The sequence below is a fragment of the Erigeron canadensis genome, chromosome 1, assembly GCF_010389155.1.
Source record: "Erigeron canadensis isolate Cc75 chromosome 1, C_canadensis_v1, whole genome shotgun sequence".
NCBI classification, from domain to species: Eukaryota; Viridiplantae; Streptophyta; class Magnoliopsida; order Asterales; family Asteraceae; genus Erigeron; species Erigeron canadensis.
The window spans coordinates 29,763,964-29,786,935 of NC_057761.1; the positions used below are offsets into that span (position 1 = coordinate 29,763,964).

At 32.6% G+C, this 22,972-nt stretch overlaps 3 protein-coding genes and 1 non-coding gene across 4 annotated transcripts; 2 read left to right on the forward strand and 2 right to left on the reverse strand.

Moving 5' to 3' along the window:
• Positions 1–10,319: 10,319 nt before the first annotated feature.
• Positions 10,320–13,421, forward strand: LOC122602473 (ubiquitin-conjugating enzyme E2 7). Its single transcript, XM_043775123.1, has 6 exons — positions 10,320–10,461; positions 10,547–10,649; positions 11,278–11,375; positions 11,473–11,573; positions 12,470–12,547; positions 13,184–13,421. Exons 1-6 carry the CDS (start codon positions 10,413–10,415, stop codon positions 13,259–13,261), a joined length of 507 nt encoding a protein of 168 aa, XP_043631058.1. The 5' UTR covers positions 10,320–10,412; the 3' UTR covers positions 13,262–13,421.
• A 2,323-nt stretch (positions 13,422–15,744) lies between these two features.
• Positions 15,745–17,350, forward strand: LOC122585672 (CASP-like protein 4C2). Its single transcript, XM_043757800.1, has 3 exons — positions 15,745–16,105; positions 16,294–16,429; positions 16,964–17,350. Exons 1-3 carry the CDS (start codon positions 15,861–15,863, stop codon positions 17,183–17,185), a joined length of 603 nt encoding a protein of 200 aa, XP_043613735.1. The 5' UTR covers positions 15,745–15,860; the 3' UTR covers positions 17,186–17,350.
• A 561-nt stretch (positions 17,351–17,911) lies between these two features.
• On the reverse strand, positions 17,912–20,379 carry LOC122596396 (12-oxophytodienoate reductase 1-like). Its single transcript, XM_043768968.1, is given in 5 exon segments — positions 17,912–18,600; positions 18,602–18,638; positions 18,731–18,907; positions 19,286–19,739; positions 19,996–20,379. Coding segments are annotated over 4 exon segments (915 nt in total). The 5' UTR covers positions 19,434–19,739; positions 19,996–20,379; the 3' UTR covers positions 17,912–18,047.
• Positions 20,380–20,528: 149 nt separating this feature from the next.
• Positions 20,529–20,600, reverse strand: TRNAH-GUG. The gene has a single exon. It is a non-coding gene; the product is annotated as a tRNA-His (tRNA).
• Positions 20,601–22,972: the final 2,372 nt, after the last annotated feature.

Here is a 22,972-nt window from a genome sequence, read left to right on the forward strand (position 1 = left end):
TTTGGCAATTGCAACGTGTGATATTACTCTAAGTATTCTTACGAGTAATTCCTCGTAGCATAGATAATTTGTATTTCTGGGGTTGTTTAGATATTTTCACAAGTGTGATTATCTTTGTTCCGCAACAACTCTTGTATTTTGTTTATAGAAATAAATAAAATACATTGAAAAGTACATCTTGACTCATTGCCATAATACTTGATTATATTTAGTAATTTATATAGTTTCAAGCAATCATACTTTATTACTCTTATCCATTATCTGGATCGTAATTCTAACTAGTCATATCTAGTTTCGATTTACTTGTCAGTCGGGTTTCTTGATATAACTTGTGATTATTATTGTCTAACCTTATATCTTGTTATATCTTGATCTCTTGTACATCTTGTTAGGTGGACTTACAAACTCAACATCTGCTTGTCTTGCATTTGCTCTTATCCATTCATTGGTTTTCTCAAGCTGTAAGGTCTCAATGGTTTGCTTGAGTGAATGGAGAGTCTTTTCAAGGTCTTGACATTTATTGGTTAAATGGGCATTGGGTGAAACAACTTGAGAACTGTTACTTGACAAATGCATTTCTTTCAAAGAGTCATAGTTAACTTTGAGAGCATCATGAGCTATTGAGAGTTGAGAAAAATCTTCGTTAAGTTTATCAAACTCTTGTTTAGCTATGTTCAAATTTGTTTTCAAAGTAAGATTTTGCTTTGTCAAAGTATCAGCAGTTGTTTGAAGAGACAAGTAGTCAGTTTGAGTAAAAAATTGTACCTCTCTAGATGAAATGTCTGAATTGATTTTGATTGTTGTCATTTGAAATGATTGATTTACAACTTGAAAAAGAATATATTTTTTTTAAATTTTGAATTTTATAAAAAACTTGGATTAGAAAATGAAACTAGAACGATCTAAATTTAGATCGTTTTAGATTTTTGGAAAAAATTTCTAAGTATTGAAAAAAAAATGAAACTAGAACGATCTAAATTAGATCGTTTTAGAATCTTGAAAAAATTTTCTAAGTGATGGAGAAGAAAGAAGAAAGAAAAAAAATGAAACGTTCTAAAAGAAATCGTTTTGAGGAATTGTAAAGAAAAGTTAGAACGATCTAAATTTAGATTGTTTTAACAATTTTGGGTGAAAAATTTTCTAAGTATGTAAACTTTGAAAATTTGGGCAGAGTAACACAGTGATTTGGAAGTTTTTGAGCAAAACCAATCTCAAGGAGATCAGTTACCCAAGGAAGTGTGTGATTCCCAATCACAACAACTTCAGAATCACGATCCACACAACACACAATTCACACAGAATCACAAAAGCTAGAACGATCTAAATTAGATCGTTTTAACTTCAAAATGGCCAAAAACTAGAACGATCTAAAAGAGATCGTTTTAGTTCCTCCAAAAGAGATCGTTTTGTATACCAGAAATACAAACAGAACAGACAAAATAGTCGGTTTTTGATACAAAATTGGTCAATTCTCACTCAATTTTGAGAATTAGGATTTGATCCAAACATCAAAATGCTCAGAAAATGATCGCGCACAACCCTAGAAACAATTCCATATCTCAAATCAACTTAATTGTGAAAATCAAATTTTGATCAAATTTTCTAAAATTTTGATTTTTAATCAAAACTTTGAATTTAATTCTGAAACTTAACAGGATGTTTTGAAATATGATTTGGAATGTTTTTGTGAACAAAAACTGGAAAATTGAATGATAATTGAAGGTAAATTGTTGAAGAACAGAAATGGCGGCAAAAGTTTGCTTTGAACACGAAGAAGAAGAATTTGAACAAAAATTCAACGAATCTGTATTGAGTTTGTTCTGGATCGTCAACAAATTGTTGTTTTGCTCTGATACCACATGTAATATACCAGAAATTGTTCGTGTTCGGGTGCGGAAGTAAGGTGTATAACAATGGTGGATGTGTGTGTGTTAGTGTGTGTATTGAGAGAGAAGATATGTATGTGTGGAAAGCTTGGAAAATGTTATTGGCAAAATGTGACAAAAGGTTACAAAAGGTTAAGGCTTGAGGGGTATTTATACTCTAAGTAAAATACATAAGCTCCCTCTCAACCTTATATTAAACATCCAAATTAACAATGTAAAGAAATACAACTAAGCACTATTTTGAATTTCTAACAAACAAAGCCCGAAAAATCGGGAAGGATGGAAAAATGGGTAATCGAATTAGGAGCATATGACATCGAATACAGAGCAAGACATGCAGGTAAGGGGCAAACACTGGCATACTTCATCACTGAAATTAAGGAAACAGGAAACTCAACAACTCACTCCACTACACTTGTAGTTACGGGGGAGGCGGATTCAGAAACCTGGGAATTATATACAGACGGAGCATCGAGTTCAGAAGGCTGCGGAGCAGGAATAAGATTAGTAAGCCCAGACAAACAAGAATATACATATGCCCTAAGATTCGAGTTCGAAACAACGAATAATGAGGCAGAATATGAGGCACTAATAGCAGGATTAAACTTGGCAAAAGATATGAAGATTCGGAGTATTAAAGCATTCGTAGACTCCCAGCTAGTAGCTAACCAAGTAAAAGGAGAGTACGAGGCCAAAGGAGAAATAATAAAGTTATATTTGGGAAAAATGAAGGAATTGATAGAGCAATTCGAAAGCTTTGACATCAAACATATACGAAGAAATCAGAATAAAAAAGCCGATGCTTTAAGTAAGTTAGCCTCATTGACATTTGAACACCTGGGAAAGAAAGTGCTGATAGAAGTGTTGAAAGAAAGATCTATATATGAGATACAGGTGCATGATTTAGTCAAAGAAGAAGGGAAAAACTGGATGACCCCAATAATTGAGTATTTGATAAGTGGAATATTGCCGGAAGACCAAAACGAAGCTACGAAGATAAGAATAAAGGCACCACAATATAAGTTGATGGACGGAAAGCTTTACAAGAAGGCATTTCTAAGCCCATGGTTACGCTGCGTAGGACCCAAACAGGCGGAAACAATAATTTTTGAAATTCATGAAGGAATCTGCGGACTACACGCGGGTCCAAGGTCAGTCGCAACAAAAGCGCTACGCCTGGGGTACTTTTGGCCATCAATGCACAGAGACGCAGCAAAGCTTCTGCAAAACTGCGAAGGATGCCAGCTATATGCAAACGTCCCCAGACTACCAAAGCAAGATATGACGTCAGTGACGTCTGCATGGCCATTCACGAAATGGGCACTTGATATAGTGGGGCCACTGCCAAAAGCACCAGGGAAGGTAAAATTTTTAATTGTGGCTATTGATTATTTCACAAAGTGGGTAGAAGCCAAGCCAGTAGCAACAATAAATGGAAAAGCAATTGAGAACTTTGTCTGGGAATATATTATATATCGCTTTGGGTTACCACAAATGATTGTCTCAGATAACGGGAATCAATTTGCGGAAGGAACCTTCACGGAAATGTGCCAAAGATTGAACATAAAACAATCATTTACGTCAGTATATCACCCACAAGGCAATGGACAGGTAGAAGCGATAAATAAGCAGATTGTGAAAGGAATGGAGAAAAGGTTGGGGCGTAGCCATAATGGTTGGGTAGATGAACTACCACTAGTACTATGGGCACACCGAACAACACCCAAGCAAAGTAACAGCGAAACCCCATTCTCCCTAGCTTTTGGATCAGAAGCAGTGTTGCCCGAAGAAATACAGGTTTCCACATGCCGGACAGCGAATGTGAGTGAGGAAGAGAACGACACAGAAATGCGAATCAACTTAGACTTGCTGGAAGAAAGAAGGGAAATTGCTTCAATAAGGGAGGCTGCGTATAAGCAAAGAATTGAGAAATATTACAACAAGAGAGTACACCCAGACAGTTTCAAAGTTGGAGATTATGTCCTCCGACTTAATAGCGCAAGCCAAGTGGAATACCAAGGTAAAATGGGACCAACGTGGGAAGGCCCATATAAGGTGGACACAGTCATCGGGAACGGGGCCTACAAGCTTTCAACACCAGATGGAGACCCCGTAAGCAGGATGTGGAATGCAACAAACCTGCGTAAATTTTATTGTTAAAAAAATAAAAATAAATAAATAAATTTATTGTTTTTATAATAAGCATGAAGATAATAGAAGATAAAACCTTCAACTCTTATCAGCAGATGAAATAAAATTTGTATTTCAAACAAAGTGCACTAGATTTATAATTGCAAGCCTGAAACATTAAAGAACGGTGGGGACGCCTACCAGACCAATACAAGGACGGGTTACAAACCCTCCAGTATGAATATATACAAAAAAAAAAAAGAAAAAAAATAAATAAAAGAGAGAGATAACAAATCAAAAATAGAAAGATAAAGTTATCAGTAACAAGGAGAGCTTTTAAGAAGCAAGAACTACGAGATGGGTAAGAAGAACCCAAACAACAACAAGCTCGGATGAAAAATCCGACAATAAAATTAAGACCCGGTGGATGAATCCGGGCATAACTTATAAATATCAAAATCTTCACCAGCAGCTTGGTCAACAAGAGACTTCCCGGAAAATGGGTTAACCTTGGTCAAGTGATGCACAAAAGGAATCACTTCCGTCATCACCTTCTTATATTTCGCCTGAAGAACGGACAGTTCAGATCGGAGAAGTTGGACCTGATTTTCTCTATTCACCATCCCATCTCGAGCAATTTGTAACTGGATATCTTTTCTATCAAGGGCGCGCTTCAAACCCTGAACGTCGGAAGAACAATCATCAGTAGCAGCAACAAAGCCTTGAGCACCAACGCCATTGTCAGAGCGACGTCTCAAATTTTCCAGATCCGACTCCAGTCGACGAATTTTTATCATATCAACATAAGACCTTGCACCGAGTTTAAACTTTTGACCGATGGTTTTTATCCGGCCATGCTTACAGAAGACGCTTCTCTTTTTCCGGCAGCCCTACTCCATTTATGTAAACCTAACAATGAAGAATAACGATCCAGATCTAATCGCTAAACCTTTATATATCGGGATACGAGACGCACTACCATGAATTTACAGAAAGAACCACAAAGTATATGCTTTTGTCCAAAATTACCCCTCTTGGAGATCTTCTAGAAGACAGCAGATATGGCAGAGACTAACAACATGATATTGGCATCTCACATTATTAGTCTGGGGGGCTTGATGGTGTACCCACTACCACCTAGGGTCAAATACTACCCTGGGTAGACCGCTGAGTAAGAAGCCACCCTGGGTATAACATACCTCGGGTGAAAGAAGATAAACATGAGAAAGATACGATCCTATCACTTTTTTAAATAAAGGAAGGCGTTGCTAGAAAAGAATAGTCGTGCTGGAGACTAACTACCCACGATTACCATTATAAAAGGGGAAAAACCCTAAAAAGAGGATTCATTCACGATTCACAAGGAAAAACCTAAAACTAATATACTATCAAACCCGGCGTACAAAGGAGCCAAACTTCTACCAACAGGGAATCGCCGATCAAAACACTCCAAATATTTTAACCTAATCGGCTGTACAAACAAATATGTTTTTCGAAAACACATTGTGTTAAGTTCATATCGCAGTGTGTTTGAACAATTTTCTGATTTACAACGCTATCAAAAACACACCATGATTTAAAACTTAACACAACGTATTTTAGATTACACAATAAAAACACATTGTGTTTTATAAAAACACATTGTGTTAAGTTCAGATCACAGTGTGTTTTGACAGTTTTCTTAGTTTCACAGAAAATTTAGTTTTCAAATGAACATTCCACATCTATACATACAAAAACTCAAATTCAACTTTACATCTAATCTAGCAAAAAACTTAATATGTTGCCAATTTTAAATCTAAAAAGCTAAATTTTCTACAACATCAGTAATGTCAAAAGTTCAAAATCATATTCCTAGTTTGCACAATGACCAAAAATGCATATATACATCATTTTATAATGATGATGACTATCTAAGTCACAAAACTTTAATGAAATACATCAGATAATATCATAATATCATTCTTTTCTTTCAGCCGAATCTAAACCAATAAATTGTCATTGTCAAATTTCAAAGCATATTAAAAGTCTCAACAAATTATCTTTACTTACTTTATAAAAAGGATAAAGACATGGGAGTGTAACCAACTATGACCAAAAGGTTATGTAATGTACCCATTTACTCGACTTGCTATCTAGTGTAATCAACTTTGTTTTTTTGGTTATGTACGTAATGTAAGCAACCGGCTACAAAAGGTTTTCATTCGGTTATATGTAATGTATCTGTATCTATATCATATCATACTATCATCATCATTATCATCATCATCCTCACTAATATCGCCGGAAAAATTAAAATCGCGATAACTTTGTTGTTTCTTCGAATTAAGACTTAAAACTAACACCAATCGACTCAAAAATTGATCCCGCACAAACCCTAGTCAAAAGATGTTGAAAATAATACATATATATATATATACCCTTTAAATTTAATTTACACTCTTTTGATTTCCATCGTAAATTTATACTTTTTACCCAACTCGTGTAATACGTAGAAACATATATAATTAATGACATGTTAAATTTTTATAATATCATAAGTCAACAATTGTATACATATATGAGACTCTTATTTTGAAAACCCACTTTTTTTGTAAGAGTCGTGATAACTCTTAAAATTCATACTGGAACACATGGTTTTTTTGTTCATTCACATGTGAAACGTTATAATAAAAGTCCATATTTCTTCAATTATGAATTAATGTTTCCTTATCATTATGCTAGTGTTTTATAATAAGCATAGTCCAATATCAAATTACATAATTTTTATTGTATTAAGAAATAAATATTTACTTTATTGTAAAGTTAGAAAATACAAGTTTCAAAAAAACATTTTAATAGAAAGAACAATCTTATAGATCGGATATATGATCAGATATTCAATCTATATTTTTATATCATTGAATACAAATTTTTAATAGTAGAATTTGCAATATATATATATATATATATAAATAAGGGAAATGATCTGTGCTACAGATTTTACATAAGCTTAGGTACTGTCACTTTAAAAAATGTTACAAATTAAACCTTTGAATTTGATAAACATACATAACCCCCTTTATTTTACATAACCTCCCCCTGAATTTTACATAATCTCCTATTGCTTTACTTAAGATAGGTACTACATGTTTTACCTAACCTTTCCCCCTATATATATATATATATATATATAAGACTGTTAGGTACCTAAGCTTAGGTATGGAACACTCACATATTTTTTTTTTAATCCATAAAATTCATGGGGGCCGAAGTATTTATTCATTAATCAAGAAATATTAAAAAATTTGTATGTGAGGGGTTCCACACCTAAGCTTAGGTGTCGGATAACCTTATATATATGTAAAGCAAATAAGGTTTCAATTTTCAACTTTTAATTTCAACAATGTATACATGATAATGCATGATATATCATACATCAATGCCCCACAACTTTCAATTTTCATTTTCATCTCTCTCCTCAAATCTCAACCACTCATTTTTTTTATTTTTCCTCCATAAATCATTTTATTAATCGCATTCATTCATAATCTTTTATCTCATAAACAGTACATCGATAAATTATAAAATTACTCGTATATGGGTGTTCTTCAAATTTCATGTTCTTTCATTAAAGATGTCATATTATTATTATTATTATTATTATTATTATTATTATTATTATTATTATTATTATTATTATTATTATTATTATTATTATTGTGATTCCCTTGCTTTATTTAAATTTAGGGGGTGCCTGGCTGAGGGTAGGAAAGACAATGAATAAAGATGTTTGATTGTATAAAGCAAAAGTATTGAATGCTTAGAAGTGGGTAATGAGACATTACCCAACAAATTGAGGGGTAAGGTAATCATTACTTACCAAGCTTATCCTTTCACTTTTCCTTTCTCCCGCCAAGATCCGTTGGAATCCACCACATCCATTCGTCGTCTTCTCCAACATCCCCACCAACCATCCTCCATGGAAAGCAAGAACAGTCGGCGGCCCGCACGCCACCACCTCCGACAATCTCATCAACCACCACCATACTTAACCCATCAAAACCCAAACCCACTTCTGGCCATCACTGATAGTTGTGCATCGCCACCCATACCACCATCAAACACCTTTTTCTAATCTATTATAACTAGCCGAGTACCCGTACAATGCAGCGTAAGTGATGGTGATGTGGTTATTAATATATAAATAACTAACGTAATTGAGATAATGTAGTTATAATAAGGGTTGAATGATATACGTTGTAAATAATTGTATTAAACATATTATATGTATATTAGGTGAAAAATATTTAAATTAATGAATAAAAAAAGGTATTTCAATATTATAACTTATAATGTTTTAACTTATAAATAAATAAAATAAAATTATTTATATTGTATATCTTATATTTTCATGTATATAAAGTTTTATATATTTGTATTTCTAATATCATCTAACTGGTACATGGATTTAAAATTTATCAATAACTTTTGGCATTTAATAATTTATTAAATCAGTAAAACTTAATGAATAACACAATAAATTTTTGTGAAATTATCAATGTAAAAAAACAAATGTTAATAGAGTGAAATTAAATATTTTAATTCATTATTATTACTTAAGAAAATTGTATTTTTGATATATATAAGTATAAAAATATATCTATTCGCGTATTACGCGGGACAATAATCTAGTATATATTAAAAGACAATTGACTTATTGAACAATTACAACTCTCAATTTGTCAAAATTAATTAATTAATTAACACATGTCTAAATTAATTTATATTTTTGTCACCAAGTTACACTTTAATCCAATGTCAAAACAGTTACTCTATTTTTTGTAATTGTCTATCTAATAACAAAATACACCTAAAAAGTAGAGATTTGGATTAGTTAGATATAATATTAATATCAATTTTTTATTTTATTAATCTCAATTAACTTACACTTTTTATTTTATTTTTATCATCAAATCACACTATAATCAAATATCAAAATAGTTAATAATTTTATTATATACTGTCTATTTAATAGCAAAATAGTAGATTTTAATATGATATAATATTTATATCCATATTTTATTTTAAAACTTATCTAGCTTATTAAAAAAATATGAATAAAATAAGTTATAATTCTATATCTTAAAATATAAATAGATACTTTTCAAATGATTAAATATATTATATATATATATATAAATAAATTTTTTTTTATCATTTATCTATAATATAACGGTTAGGGATATGCTTGACACCTTTTAAAACTTTTTATAGGGTGAAAACTCTCTCCAAATTCTCTCTCTCTCTTTTTTTTTTATATATATAGATTTTTTCATTTGTTTATTAAATAAATAATTATATTTTAAACTTCATCATAAATCTTTTTCTATCAAAACAAATATTTTAAAATTTTAAAGATATATAATATTCTTAAAACTCTCTCAATATATTATTATATACAATTACCATCCAATTACCCTTTTTTTAAAATTATTATATATACAACCTAATTTTTTTTTAATTAAATATTGTCATTCATATTATTTTTCTCTTTCATATTTTAAGAAAAAACATATATCATTTTAATTTTATTTTTGATATTTTGTTCGTGTTTGTTTATTATTTGATATGGAATTCTTATGTTATTGCTATTTTTCATATCTTTTAATTTAGTTTGTTGTCAATTATACTTTGATTATGACTTCTTCTACTATAAAAAAGTTTATGCTTTTAAATTTGTTTTTGTTCGTGTTTTGTTATTTTTTACCTGTTTTATCATTTATTATTTTGATATTTACCTTGAAATATATATATACATATATATATATATATTGAGACTATCCATTCATCGAATGAGCCTAAAAACTAGTTAAATATATAAAGTAACGTCATTGTAATTAATAATATAATATATTAACAAAACTAAATTTAAACTTACAATGATATTTTGATAAATAAAATTAATATTATCTACAATATATGATAAATATCTCGTGTATTTGACACTTGACTAAATTTAGTTTGCATTAATTTACACCACAACTATTGTCTTCTAAAATATTTCAGTTACTACTTTTACATCAATTGCATTTATATCAACCACTTCACTTGACGTCGCCATTACTATCAATAATCCTCGCCATCACCAACAGTCACCGTCATTTGCAGGCCGCCGCGTCGTCACGAATACCATACTACTAATTTACATTTATTATTTTTAAAATTTTTTTTATCAATAATCTTCTACAAATAAATATTCTAGAATTTACCACCAAATTTATTTATTTTAATCAAGAAACAAAGCCACTAGTATTGGGGGGCATAGTTTATAAATCAATTGAAAGGGCTTACGCTAAAATTCTCCTTTCATTTTCCTTCTCTCTCACATCGGCCTCCATTCAATCAAATCCATCCATGGCTTCTTCTTCCCAAGCAAGTCTCCTTCTTCAGAAACAACTCAAAGGTAATCTTATCATATATATCTATCTCTATCTATATGCATATATAATATATGATGATCTGGGGTGTTTTGTACTTTTGTGTTATAGATCTATGTAAAAACCCTGTTGATGGATTCTCTGCTGGACTTGTTGATGAAAGTAATATTTTTGAATGGAGTGTCACTATTATCGGACCGCCTGATACTTTATAGTAAGCCCCTTTTTTTCCCTTTTTCATTTTCTCTTCCATTATATCATAATATATTGAATCTATATATATATACTTTTGTTGCAAATTGATTTTCCGGGTTTTGTTTAATTTGGTTTTAGGGTCTTAGTTGGTTTTATTTTGTTGATTGAATGTAATATTTTTAAGGATTTATATTATCATAAATCAGTGAATCATAAGTTAATATCTTTAATATAATTAATATAATTGTAAAAGTTTTTTGTTTTTTTTTTTTTGCTTGATTATGCTGCTTTAGTGTATATAGCTTCGTTCTAGTGAGTGTTTTTTCATATAAAGATTGAAGCTTTATGTAATATAGGTTAATTATATTACTGGATCTTTTGGGTTTTGGAATTATATGGATCGTACACGATATAATTGTTAAAAGATTAAAGTTTGATGGGATTTAGGTTAATTTTTAAATCATGATAAAGAGTTTGTTCATCAATTGTTGAATTTGCTGCTGATTTGTCGTGAACAAGGCTATCTTTATTGGCTTAATATGTTTGGCTGTCTTTTTTTGGAGCATATGATAGGAAATATAATTGTTTAAGATTATATTATATGAAGGTTATGTTCTGACTCTTCGTTTTGGAATTCATTGTTTCAGTGATGGAGGTTTTTTCAATGCTATAATGACCTTTCCACAAAATTATCCGAACAGCCCTCCAACCGTAAGGTTTACCTCGGAGGTGTGGCATCCAAACGGTTAGTAGGGAACGTTTGCGGCATTCTTTCTTATTTTTGAATATTTAGATTTCACCCGTGTTAAATTTGACTAGATGTGACTTTTGGTGTTGTATAGTTTACCCTGATGGAAAGGTCTGTATATCGATTCTTCATCCCCCTGGTGATGATCCTAATGGCTATGAACTAGCAAGTGAGCGCTGGACTCCAGTTCATACGGTAAGTCATTTCCCGTTTTACTATAAAAAATGTATGTTTTATGCGCACGTTTATGAGTTTTCATCATGTGTGATGTTCATAATCTGATTTCTTTTACACAAGAAATGCCACAGTTTTGTGCTTGTCAATTAGGAAATGTATCCTTTTTGCAATTCGTAAAGCCCTTGTTGAAATAGTGGTCATAGTTGATCGTATTGGTGATCACAGATTTAGGATTAACGATACAGGATTTTTCGTTGCATCCCATATAGGGTTAACAAGAAGACATGATTTTCTTATATATGTGCATGTAATTTAGGTAAACTTGTATTGAGGCCCAATAGAAGGGAGAAACTTTTTATGAATCATATTTTAAATATACAAGAAGTAGATAATTGAGCTTGAGCATCATATTGCTCATTATAGTATAGGTATAACCATTGTAATAAAGAGTATGGAGGAGTAAGAAATAGGAATGTTCCGATTGCAACAATATTCAATGTATGATGGGTTAACAAGTTGATCACCCATAGTTCCATAGTGGTTAAATAGTTCAAAAGCAGATTGCAGTATAATCAAGTGTCCTCAACCTTCTATATAGCTCATTAGCTCTATCCAAATTTTTTTTATCAATTATCATGCTAATAATATTTGTAATCATACAAGTTTTGGTACTACTCTTTATATATCAATTATTCTTGAAAAATAGTTGTGCTGATACTTGAATTTATTTGCCATGTTTTCTCGTCCTATACTTCAATTTATCTGCCACATTCTTTCCACAAAGCAAAATATTTGTGCTCACATAGCTTGTGTTATTATGCTACTCGATTGGCTGATTTACAATATGCTTACTCTATTTCTCTCGCTTGTATCTTTAGGCTTCCCACTAATTGATCAAAGTACAATGTTTACAGGTAGAGAGCATTGTTTTAAGCATTATATCAATGCTTTCCAGCCCTAATGACGAATCGCCTGCTAATGTGGAAGCTGCGGTAACAAATATATGCTCCTTCTATATTTACACATTCATATTGCATAAAAAGGGTAACATAGTTGGGTCATATTTCTATTTAGAGGAACATGGTAGTATCTGATGCAAATCCCTGCAACTAAACTTGGTACACAAATCAAGCCGCGTTCTTTTATTAAGAAAATCAACCACCAGAAAATATCGAATGTTCCAGCATATAAGCATAATAGTTCCCTTGAAAATAGCTAAACATCTGCTAATAATTAGGGATAAGAACAAGACTCAAGTTCTAAAAGATAAGAACAACTTATTAAGCTAAAAAATCAATGTAAAATAAAACCAGCTTTGAGTGGGCCTCCTGGACCGGGTAACCTTGTTACTCTGTCAAGCCAGCTGTAAATTTGACCTTGTTGACTCTTATTAATGTGACACTGGTGTGGCGGTGGCTTGGCGCATGACATTTGGTTAACTGTGCTTTTAAACAAAAGGTGGATGATCTTTTAGAGTGAAAGTATTGTGATCCCCATCACAGAAAGTTGACCAAAGTATTTGTCTTTTGATGTACTTGTAGACTTGTACATTCTTACAAATTGTTGTTTCAACCATATGATGTCTCAACATGCTTTAAATGTGTTATAATCAAATGTTGTGTTTCCAGAAAGAATGGAGAGACCGAAGAGACGATTTCAGGAAGAAAGTTGGCCGATGTGTGAGGAAGTCGCAAGAATTTGACTGAATCCAAAGTGGTGAGTCCTTATGGCTGATTTGGCCTGTGTGGAACTGCCATGTTAAGTTTCTTATTTTATATATCCTTCTACACTCTTGTTTCGCTTTACTTAATGTTAACGACTTATGGAATACGTTCAAAATGTCATTTTTTGGGATGCTTTTTTGTTTCTGGTTCCTCTGCTTGGTAATTTTTGACTTAAATGTTATTAGTCTGATAAGCTTGTTAAGATGGACCGGTGTGAAATGGACAATGCATGTTCTTTGTTCAAACGACTTGCATCAGTTAAATGAACATTGCTTGTATCGTGAAGTCATTAGCTGGTGAAAAGCTGTACTTTTAACATGCAATTTCTATTGCTGGCATTTTGAGGGCTCAGGATGGATGACCTGTTCCGGTGTTCTTTTAACAATGTGCTGCACAGTCTTTTGCTAACTACAAATAACAAGTTGGTGATTGATGTGCTTGACATAGACCAAAAAAGGACCCTGGAAAACTATTAGTAAGAGAAGCTTTGGATAAATTATGTCAACCATTACATATTGTTTATTTAACTGTTAACTATCGTATCTAATTGAAAGTGAAAGGTTTAAAATTGAATGATATTGATATTAAACTATAACGCTGAGGATCATCATCTTCGGCCTCAGGTCAGGCTTGGAGTGGTCGTGTTATTAAAAAGTTTTGTAAAAACATATATTAAATAAGGTAACAGTCGCTAAGTTGTCTTAATCCAGCTAAGTTGTCTCAATCAGTCGATCCCATGTTATGTGCTACAAGGTGTAAAGGTGATTTGATATGAGGTCCATGAGGATAGAGAATCAACTAATATGCAGTAATAATAGAACGAAGCATATGCAAAGAAAACTTATAATCGTAATATCTATAGTTAACTTTAGTGTGTAGTCATTCTTTAATAAATTACGAGTACACATCACGAACGTATGACTCAAGAAATACATAGAATTAAGAGTCGACTCTTGACTTTCTTATCATGTTTTCATTCGAATTCTATGGTTACGAGGCCTTCATATTCGTTCTTAGTACAAAATTTTTTTTTTTTAAAGGTGAATTTCGCTGGAAACTTCATGTCGCGATTCGACAACGGAAGGTCTAACATACGTTGTCTTAACCGAGTCCGCGCTAGAGAATTCCCTTGAAGTAAAAATGTCTATTTCAAATACCCGATGAGGGGAAAACCCCTACTAATCCGTCTGAAGGCACGACGATCAATAGGGGTAAACCCTGTCCCCTCAGCCTTGAACATGAGTATACCCAAGCCAAACCCTCATAAAGGAACTTTCTTATGTCCTTTCTAAGGCTTGAACTCAAGACCTAATGGATAAAGGGATGGTATTTCAACCCTTGAACTAATGCTCAAGGACAGTACAAAATAACTAGTAGCGACAAGTGTTATGGGTCATGGTTTAGTGTCGTTAATGTTCATCTCTTGGGTTCTCGTCCCGCTATGGTAGGTTTTGGCTGTGTTCATCGAGAGTCTTTGACTGCTTTTTTGGATTAGTTTTATTCATAAAAGTTCGTTTCTGCTAAGGTCATATTTGTTAATCGTCTTTACATCTTGTTGTACTACTACTACCATCGGCTCTCATTGTGTGATGGAAACTATTTGGTTTGAAGTTCCATTACTATGTTAGAGTCATGGTCAGTTTATGCCCATTTTCATCCCAAAAAGCTTTCTGCCTATTATTATGTTTTGTTGGGTTTGGATAGCAAGGTTCTCCTTCGATTGTAGGCTTGTATCTAGGATACTAGTAATTCTTATAAACGTTGTAGATTTAGTGTCGTTGTATCAGGATTAGAGTGATTATATTTATTTATATACTGCTAAGTTTATTAATTTATAATACTAATACATTGTCAAAGATCATTTATAGCAGTATAGTATAATTACATGCCATGGTCAAAGTCAATAAAAACATGTATTGAAAAAGGCTCATCGTCCATTCTTCCTATAAACTTTTTGATGTCTATCAGTTATACCAATATCATTATAATGAAAAGATAAAAGGCCAATGTTAAATTTCATAATTATTAAGCAAATAAAAGTCTTTTAAAATATATGTAACTAAGTATAAGAACATCGAATTAAAAGATGAAAACAATAGATGGATTGATATTTAAAAGAATTTAGTAAATTTGAGTCTAAGTCCAGATCGAAATATAACCGAGTTTTGGATAAAAATATAACTGAGTTTCCATTATAATTGGAGTTAGATTTATAAAAAGACAATGATACTAGGCTTAAATTTTTATACTTGCTATAAACCTTTAAAGTCAAATGAAACACCTTTACGGCTTTACATGCTTGTTTTTAGTAAATCTAATATATCTGAACAGTGAACACACACACACACACATTACTTTTATTCCAAAGCAGATAATAATATATCTAAGCAAAGAATGTGGAAAATAAAAAAGAAAAAGTAAAGAAAAAGACAGAAGCATTTTGAAATCAAAAGCATCCCTCTTTTTTCACACATACTTCACATTTTCACACACAAAAACACACACCCACTCTCTGTACTACTTTGAGACACTACTTCACTTCAACCATGAAAATCAAACCAAACAAAATCCTAGATTAAAAATGGTTCGAAACGGGGGTGTTGAGAGTCCGTCTCCACGACCACGAATCCATCAAACACATCCACACGACACGCCTGTGTTTCAATCAACTGTCTCCCAACGCAACCTTCGACGTTTCAATTACATCATTCTCACATTCCGTCTACTCGCCTTTTGCTTTTCGCTCTCTGCCGCGGTGTTTATGCTTACCACCAACTCTGCCTCGCCTTCTGATTCGCCTAGATGGTACCACTTTGGTGCCTTTAGGTAATTAAGCTGCTAATTTACTATACTTATTTTTCCCTTTTATGTCAGAGAGAGAGATATGACTGCTTACATCTCACCTAACCCGGCCCTAATTGGATTGGGTACCTTTTTTTTTTTCATTTTAAAGACGAAATTGTTGGGAATCTATAAGCTGCTAATTAATGATGTAATGAAATGTGAATATGCAGATTTGTTTTTGCTGCAAATGGAATTGTTGGGTTGTATTCTTTTTTCGAAATTGGAGCTTCTGTTTGGGAAATTTACAGTGGTTTTACTGTTTTTACCGAGTTTTCTCAAGTGTGGTTTGATTTTGGCCACGATCAGGTTTGTGTTTCTTTTCGACTTTTGATGAAAGTTTATGTTGTGTAATTGGAATGAGTCGAGTTGATACAGTGTCAAGTTAGTGTTAGTTAATTAGGTATGTAAACAAGTCGAATTTATGTCTACACTGTAACCTCGGTCTTGAAGCTTTTAAGGGTTTGTTTGGGAAAACTTATTTGAAAATTCTTATCTTTAAATTAGAAAATAAAAAACCTAGTATCACCCCGCTTATATTGTCAATGTGGGGTTAGCCTACTTGGTAGAGGCTCATGTCTTCTGGAGTGTAATCTGGGTTTAATCGTTGGCATATATGTATTTGGATAGTTTGGGCATTTTGTGTTATCAAACTTATTTCAAATGTATAGTTATGTTCAAATACTTGGTTCAACTAAAAAATCCACTCTCAAACTTCAACTGGAATTTCGTTGATTCAAGTATTTTCCAATTTATTCTTGAATAGCTCCCGTGTTAACTCAGAATGTTTTTCCTATAAAGAATGTTGTATCTATAGCTAAAATCAGGTTTTCAACGGTACAGGTTCTTGCCTACTTGTTGTTATCTGCCGGATCTGCAGGGACCGAGTTAGCCAGGCAACTGAAAGCTGTCACCACATGTACGGCCAATAATGCATTTTGCATTCAATCAGACGTCGCACTGGCATTGGGATATGCAGGGTTTTTATGTATGTTAATATCGTCTTTGCTTTCTGGATTTAGAGTAGTTTGTTTCATAATCAAAGGCTCTCGTTTTGTTCACTAGTATTAGTAGTAGTATGAGGACTTAAACAGGTGATTGCTGACTGTAGGTAGACTTATTGTGTGTAGTACTGGTAGTATGACATGATTTGGTATGGTGTAGGTTGCCAAATTTGTTCTTTAATCGTGCCGAGTGTTGTTATAATAGATGATTCTATTTGTCTCTTGATTTATGTTAGTGTTCTGTCTTGAAAAATAATGGCTATTTCATCAGTTTTTATCATAGAAATTGTTTCAAAAAACTTGGACTTTGTATGAACTTACACAGGCTAGCTGATAACAATAAGTTTGTGTTCTAGATTGACTAGTCGGACCACGAGTCCCACACAAGATCGTGAGCTCGTGTTTGAGGTTTGCACGAGTCTTCAGCAAGCCTTTCACCGACCATTGTTAATGGTCTAATGCGAGAGTTTAAAGTTTGAATATAAAAATTAAATGTGATCAGTAATAAAATGGAATTAGTATCTGTGTTTTGTTGAGTCTTCCATTGAATGTTTGAATATGACACTTCCACTTTTGAATTAGATTCTCTATAATCTATATGTACGTCAGATTTGGATTGTACCATTAGCACTTGATACTTTCTCCCAAAATAAAATAATCTTAGAAAGTGAAATGTTGTGCTGGAATCTTGCTTCATTATATATTAACAAAAACAAAACAAGAACAAACTTTACACTAATCATAAATTAAAAAGAAAAAGAAAACCCTGGCAGCAAGTTTGGAAAGATCAGATTTGGAGACAAGATTCTGTTGAAGTGGTTGAACATAATCCATTGTATTACTCTATATGGTATTTGACCAAATGTTTTACAAGAAATTTGAAGCTTCCAACTTATGATGAGTTTTGTCAAATTTTAACAGATTCAAACTGTGGTTTCGAGAAAAGGATAGTCAGTGTACCCAATAACCGGATCAGGGGTATAAAACGTCTCCCTATTGTACTTATTAAGTGGGGCGTTAAGCTCAAATCTTTTTGGCAAATCTGGATTTGCCAAAAACAAACGACCATAAGCAACAAGATCCGTTCGGTTTTCAGCCACAGCCTTGTTACCATCTTCTATATCAAAGCCTCCAGCAGAAATAAAAGTACCTTTAAATGCTTTTCTCATTGGCACAAGACTATCTGGGCATTCAGCTTTTTCACCAACAGATTTCATTCTTGGTTCAACCACATGACAATATGCAATCTTATATGCATCCAAAGATTTAGCCATGTAAAGCGCTAAAGCATTTGGATCTGAGTCACCTGACTGCATATAGTTCGCGAATGGGGATAATCTTATCCCGACTTTGTCAGCTCCTATTTCATTTACAATGGCTTCAACAATTTCTAGAGCAAATCTGCAACGGTTTTCTAGAGAGCCACCATACTTGTCGGTTCTGTCATTTATTTGGTCTTTCATAAATTGGTCAACGATATCCATGAGCGCCATGGATCTCAACTCCATCAAAACCTATATGTTACATATGAAAATCATCAAAAGTGTTGCATGTCCATTTCAAGAAAAGCATCAATAGTATGGAAGAAAACAAAAGGTATTCTTACCAGCTTCGATTGCATTTCTTGCAGCAATTCTGAAATCATTAACAATATCAGGAACCTCCTCTGTACTTAGCTTTCTTGGAGGTGAGAATTGTGCAACATCAATGCCATTGCTTCGTACTTGAGGCATTAGTTCTTTATCTGAGGAAGATACAGGGGCTTGCCCATTTGGCTGAAATCCTGGTTGATACATGAAGCAGATCGAAATTATAACTAAAACTATTAATTATAGCTATATTAAAGCTTAGTGAAACGGTTCAAAGTTATGGTTAAAATATATTCTACTAAAAAGTTTAAAAATATGTATCTTGAGGAAAACCATGCCCGATATGGTTAAACGTCACCAGGTACTTTACATTATGCAATATCATTTAGCATTTTCATGGTTTGGGTCCTTTAATATGGTTCAAGTGAGATTAAATTAGATGTTTTATTAAGCAAACTATCCTATGCCTACTCTTAAACTAGCTCGAATGCCCAAGATGAAACCAGCTTCAAGTTTAGACCATTGTTTAGCTCATCACAATATATAGAAAAGCAAATGGAAAAAAAGGATACCTGTATTTGAAACCCTCCCAACATGCCAAATTTGACAGAAAAAAATTCCGCCTTTAGCATGAACAGCATCCACGATTGGCTTCCAGGCCTCAACCTGTTCCTTCGTCCATATACCCGGTGTGTCTGGATAGCTGAAAAAAGACACCATCTGTAATCAAGAAACTACTACGCCTACTACTTCCATCTCAATGTTTAATCATATCAAACACACAGGTTCATATATCCTTCTGAGTATAAAGAAACCTTGTGTCTCTATACTCAGTGCTAAAATAAGTAACCATGTAATGAAAGACGGATTATTTGGTCACAAATTAAAACTTATCGAAAATGGTAATAGAAATAGAATTATCCTCGGGCAGTTTCTGAAATTACGGTTGCTTCAGAAATGAGTAGGCCTCCTTTGGTTGAGGGACATTGCCAAAAGACCTGTCTTGTTAGTGGTGCCAAAACAACTCTGTAAAAGAAAATTGCATCAAATGTTTCTACACATTAGGAGTCAGGAAATCAGCTAATTGGAAATATGGAGTCAACAAACTGTAAATGATGAATATAACATTATCAAGCTACCACAATCAGAAAAAGATGATTATATCTTCATGTTTCGACATAATGGATTAGATTAAAATCAGTTTTTACTAAATATCTATAACTTATTATTGCAACTTGAACTCACAACAAGCTAGATAATGATGGCCGTAAAGAGTTGACACCTTTTATCAAGTAATTTGATCTCGGTCATGAGCCCGCCTCTTTCAAACCAAAGTTTATGAAGCTCAAAATGAGCAAAAGACTCGGGTCATGGGTCAAGTTTTTGTTGCATTCCTGGGTCACTGGTCGGGTCGGGTCGGGTCGGGCGGGGTGATGCTAAAAACCGAGAAAATGTTAAGGAAACTCGTGACCCAATCCGAACCTTCACGTGTAGGGTTGCAGTTCCGTTTTTCATGCACTAGCGGGTCACAGGCTAACCCAGTTCGGGCCGGGTGTCGACCCAATGTTGTTAAGCAATGAAAAACGAAACTGACAAAGCATAATTTAGACAAAGCATAGCAAATTAAGTAAGACTAATCAATAAATCAAAGCATGTTCTTTATCAGCACAAAGATAAATGAAACTGACATGCCGATCAAGATTAGTGCAAAGTGTATGTTTGTTTGTGTGCTAAGGTATTCTGGTCCACGTAGATAATTCAGTGTTTCTACCAATCACTGAAAACACCATTTTCTTGAAAAAAATCAGAAAAAGATGTGGGTGCTGGGATTCGAGCCCAGGTCTCCACGGCCACAACGTGGAATTCTCACCACTAAACTACACCCACCGACATTTGTTAAATCGGATCTTAAATTTATATATACTTTAAACTGCTTTCAACATTAGTTTTTGATCAAATGTGATATTGAAGTTTCACAATTGGTATCTTCTGACTTACATATATGATTAAGGAATTTTAGCAAGATAACAACATTTTATATTGGTCAAACATTCCTATCAATTAAAAACTTATTGATTAAAGTGAAATTAAGAGGAATGATACATTCAAAGCTTGCACGTCATAAAAAAAAAACTAAAAAGTTGTCTTCTTTGCTCATGTTGTTATGTTCAAGTCATAAATATATAAGATATGTCTTCATTAAAGCTAACATTAAGCTTTTAAAAAAGTTCTTTTGAAACTAAATACTATGAATTTTGATTTATGCGACCAATTTAAAGATATTTTTTTTAAAGGGTTGTTTAATCCATGAGTAATATCGCTTACGTGTTTGTTTTAACAACTGTTTATACAATTTCTAAAACGTATTGTAATTGCCAGTTTAGTTTCCTCTAGCTAAAAAACAAGTCTATAACTTTGGCCTTCGTGAAATTGACAAACGTAAATATTGTGGCCCTTATAAATTTTCTTCTTAATCTATGTTACGTAATTTATCACATAGGTGTATAATGATCTAACCAGAATTTGCCCCACATATAAGTACATACATTAATAGTCATTAATTTAAGTTCGACTCTTTCATCCACGTTTATATCTATTCCATCTGATAAAATGGGTTTTCTTTTGATCTTAAAAAAACCCTACTCGTATCTTATAACAAAACTAGATTAAACCCGCACGTTGTGCGGGATTAACTAATAACATAAGTAAAAAATACAATTACAGATAGTTACATTATTATTCATAATATTAAAATATGTCTGATTACGACTGATTCAAACAATAAAATTATAGTTTATGAATATATGATATACGTCAAATATGTTTTTTTTTAATGGCAAATATAATACACTACTAAATTACACCATTGTCAAGGATTGAACATTGGTCTACACTTCAAAAGGCAAGACTCTCTACCACCTCACCTAAATGATAATAACTACGTCAAATATGTAGTATAACTACATCAACAAACAAATTACAAACAAAACTATACAAATTTAGGTGTCACCAATAGAACATGAAGAGATAAACATAAAAAATAAAAAAAAAGAATTAATTTAGTTGGTGCATCCCATATGACAAGTGAGTTTGTATAATTTTGTTTGTAATTTGTTTGTCAATTTAGAATTTCCCATTTATAAATCATAAAAAATTGTATATCTTTGTGAAAAAGAAATCCATCCATTAAGTTTTAAGAAATATACATGAAATAAAATTAAAATTAAATTAGGAAAACAATGTTTAGCCGATATACATTAATATAACATAAGAAATCTATCCCTCCATTCCATTAAGATATACTTTGCTTCCATTAAGATATACTTTGCCGTCTTATTTTATTTTAACTTTTTTTTATTATTACTTAATTAATGATGATGATTAGGCTAAAGTATAATTTTTAAATTGTGCTTTAATGATGATTAGGTTAAAGTGTAATTTTTTTAAAGTATGCTTAAAATTAGGAATTTAATGTAAGTATGACACCTAGGAAAAAATACTACATGACATGATTTCATAATTGTCACATAATCAAAAACATATCCTCTCTTAGTTATATAGAGAGATACCAAATTTCAAATGAAATCAAAATATTGGTTGTCACGAATAACAATATGATAAACACTTAAACAGTAGAACTAATGCCATGGCCCATGGGGGCTTAGACACAAGGCAAACTGGGCGATCGCACATGACCTATTTTTTAAAACCTCGTATTTAAAAACTTATAGACATGTGTAAAATATAAATATACACATTATTATATGTTATATACGGTATCGTTACTTTTAATAATTAATTATAAGCATTCTGACGGATGTTATCATACGTCGCCAAGTCAAATTTTTCGCTCCTGGCTTAGGGCCTTTTTCTTTCGGCTTGTCCTAGGGACGACCCTAACTAATGCTATTTAACAATGTTCACTCTATGAAAATAAAACTAACACGTAATTACGTCATATTAGCGAGACCAATTACTTCATGGTTAAAACCACACGATCATGTATGACTCGTTTTAATTTACTTTAACGTAATTCTACACTTAAAAAATTTGTATGTTTATATTCCTTTTATCTTTAACGGCGCAAATTTGTGATTGTTCGTTGAAAAGTATTGTAAAAAGATAGAAACGATTCCGACGTGTAATAAACGTGGAATCGACTTGACTACTCATTATTCACGATTCTTGCTTGCTTGTTGAGAATTACGTGACCATTCTCGACGTGGCAAATTAATCCCATCATCAAAATAATTAATCCA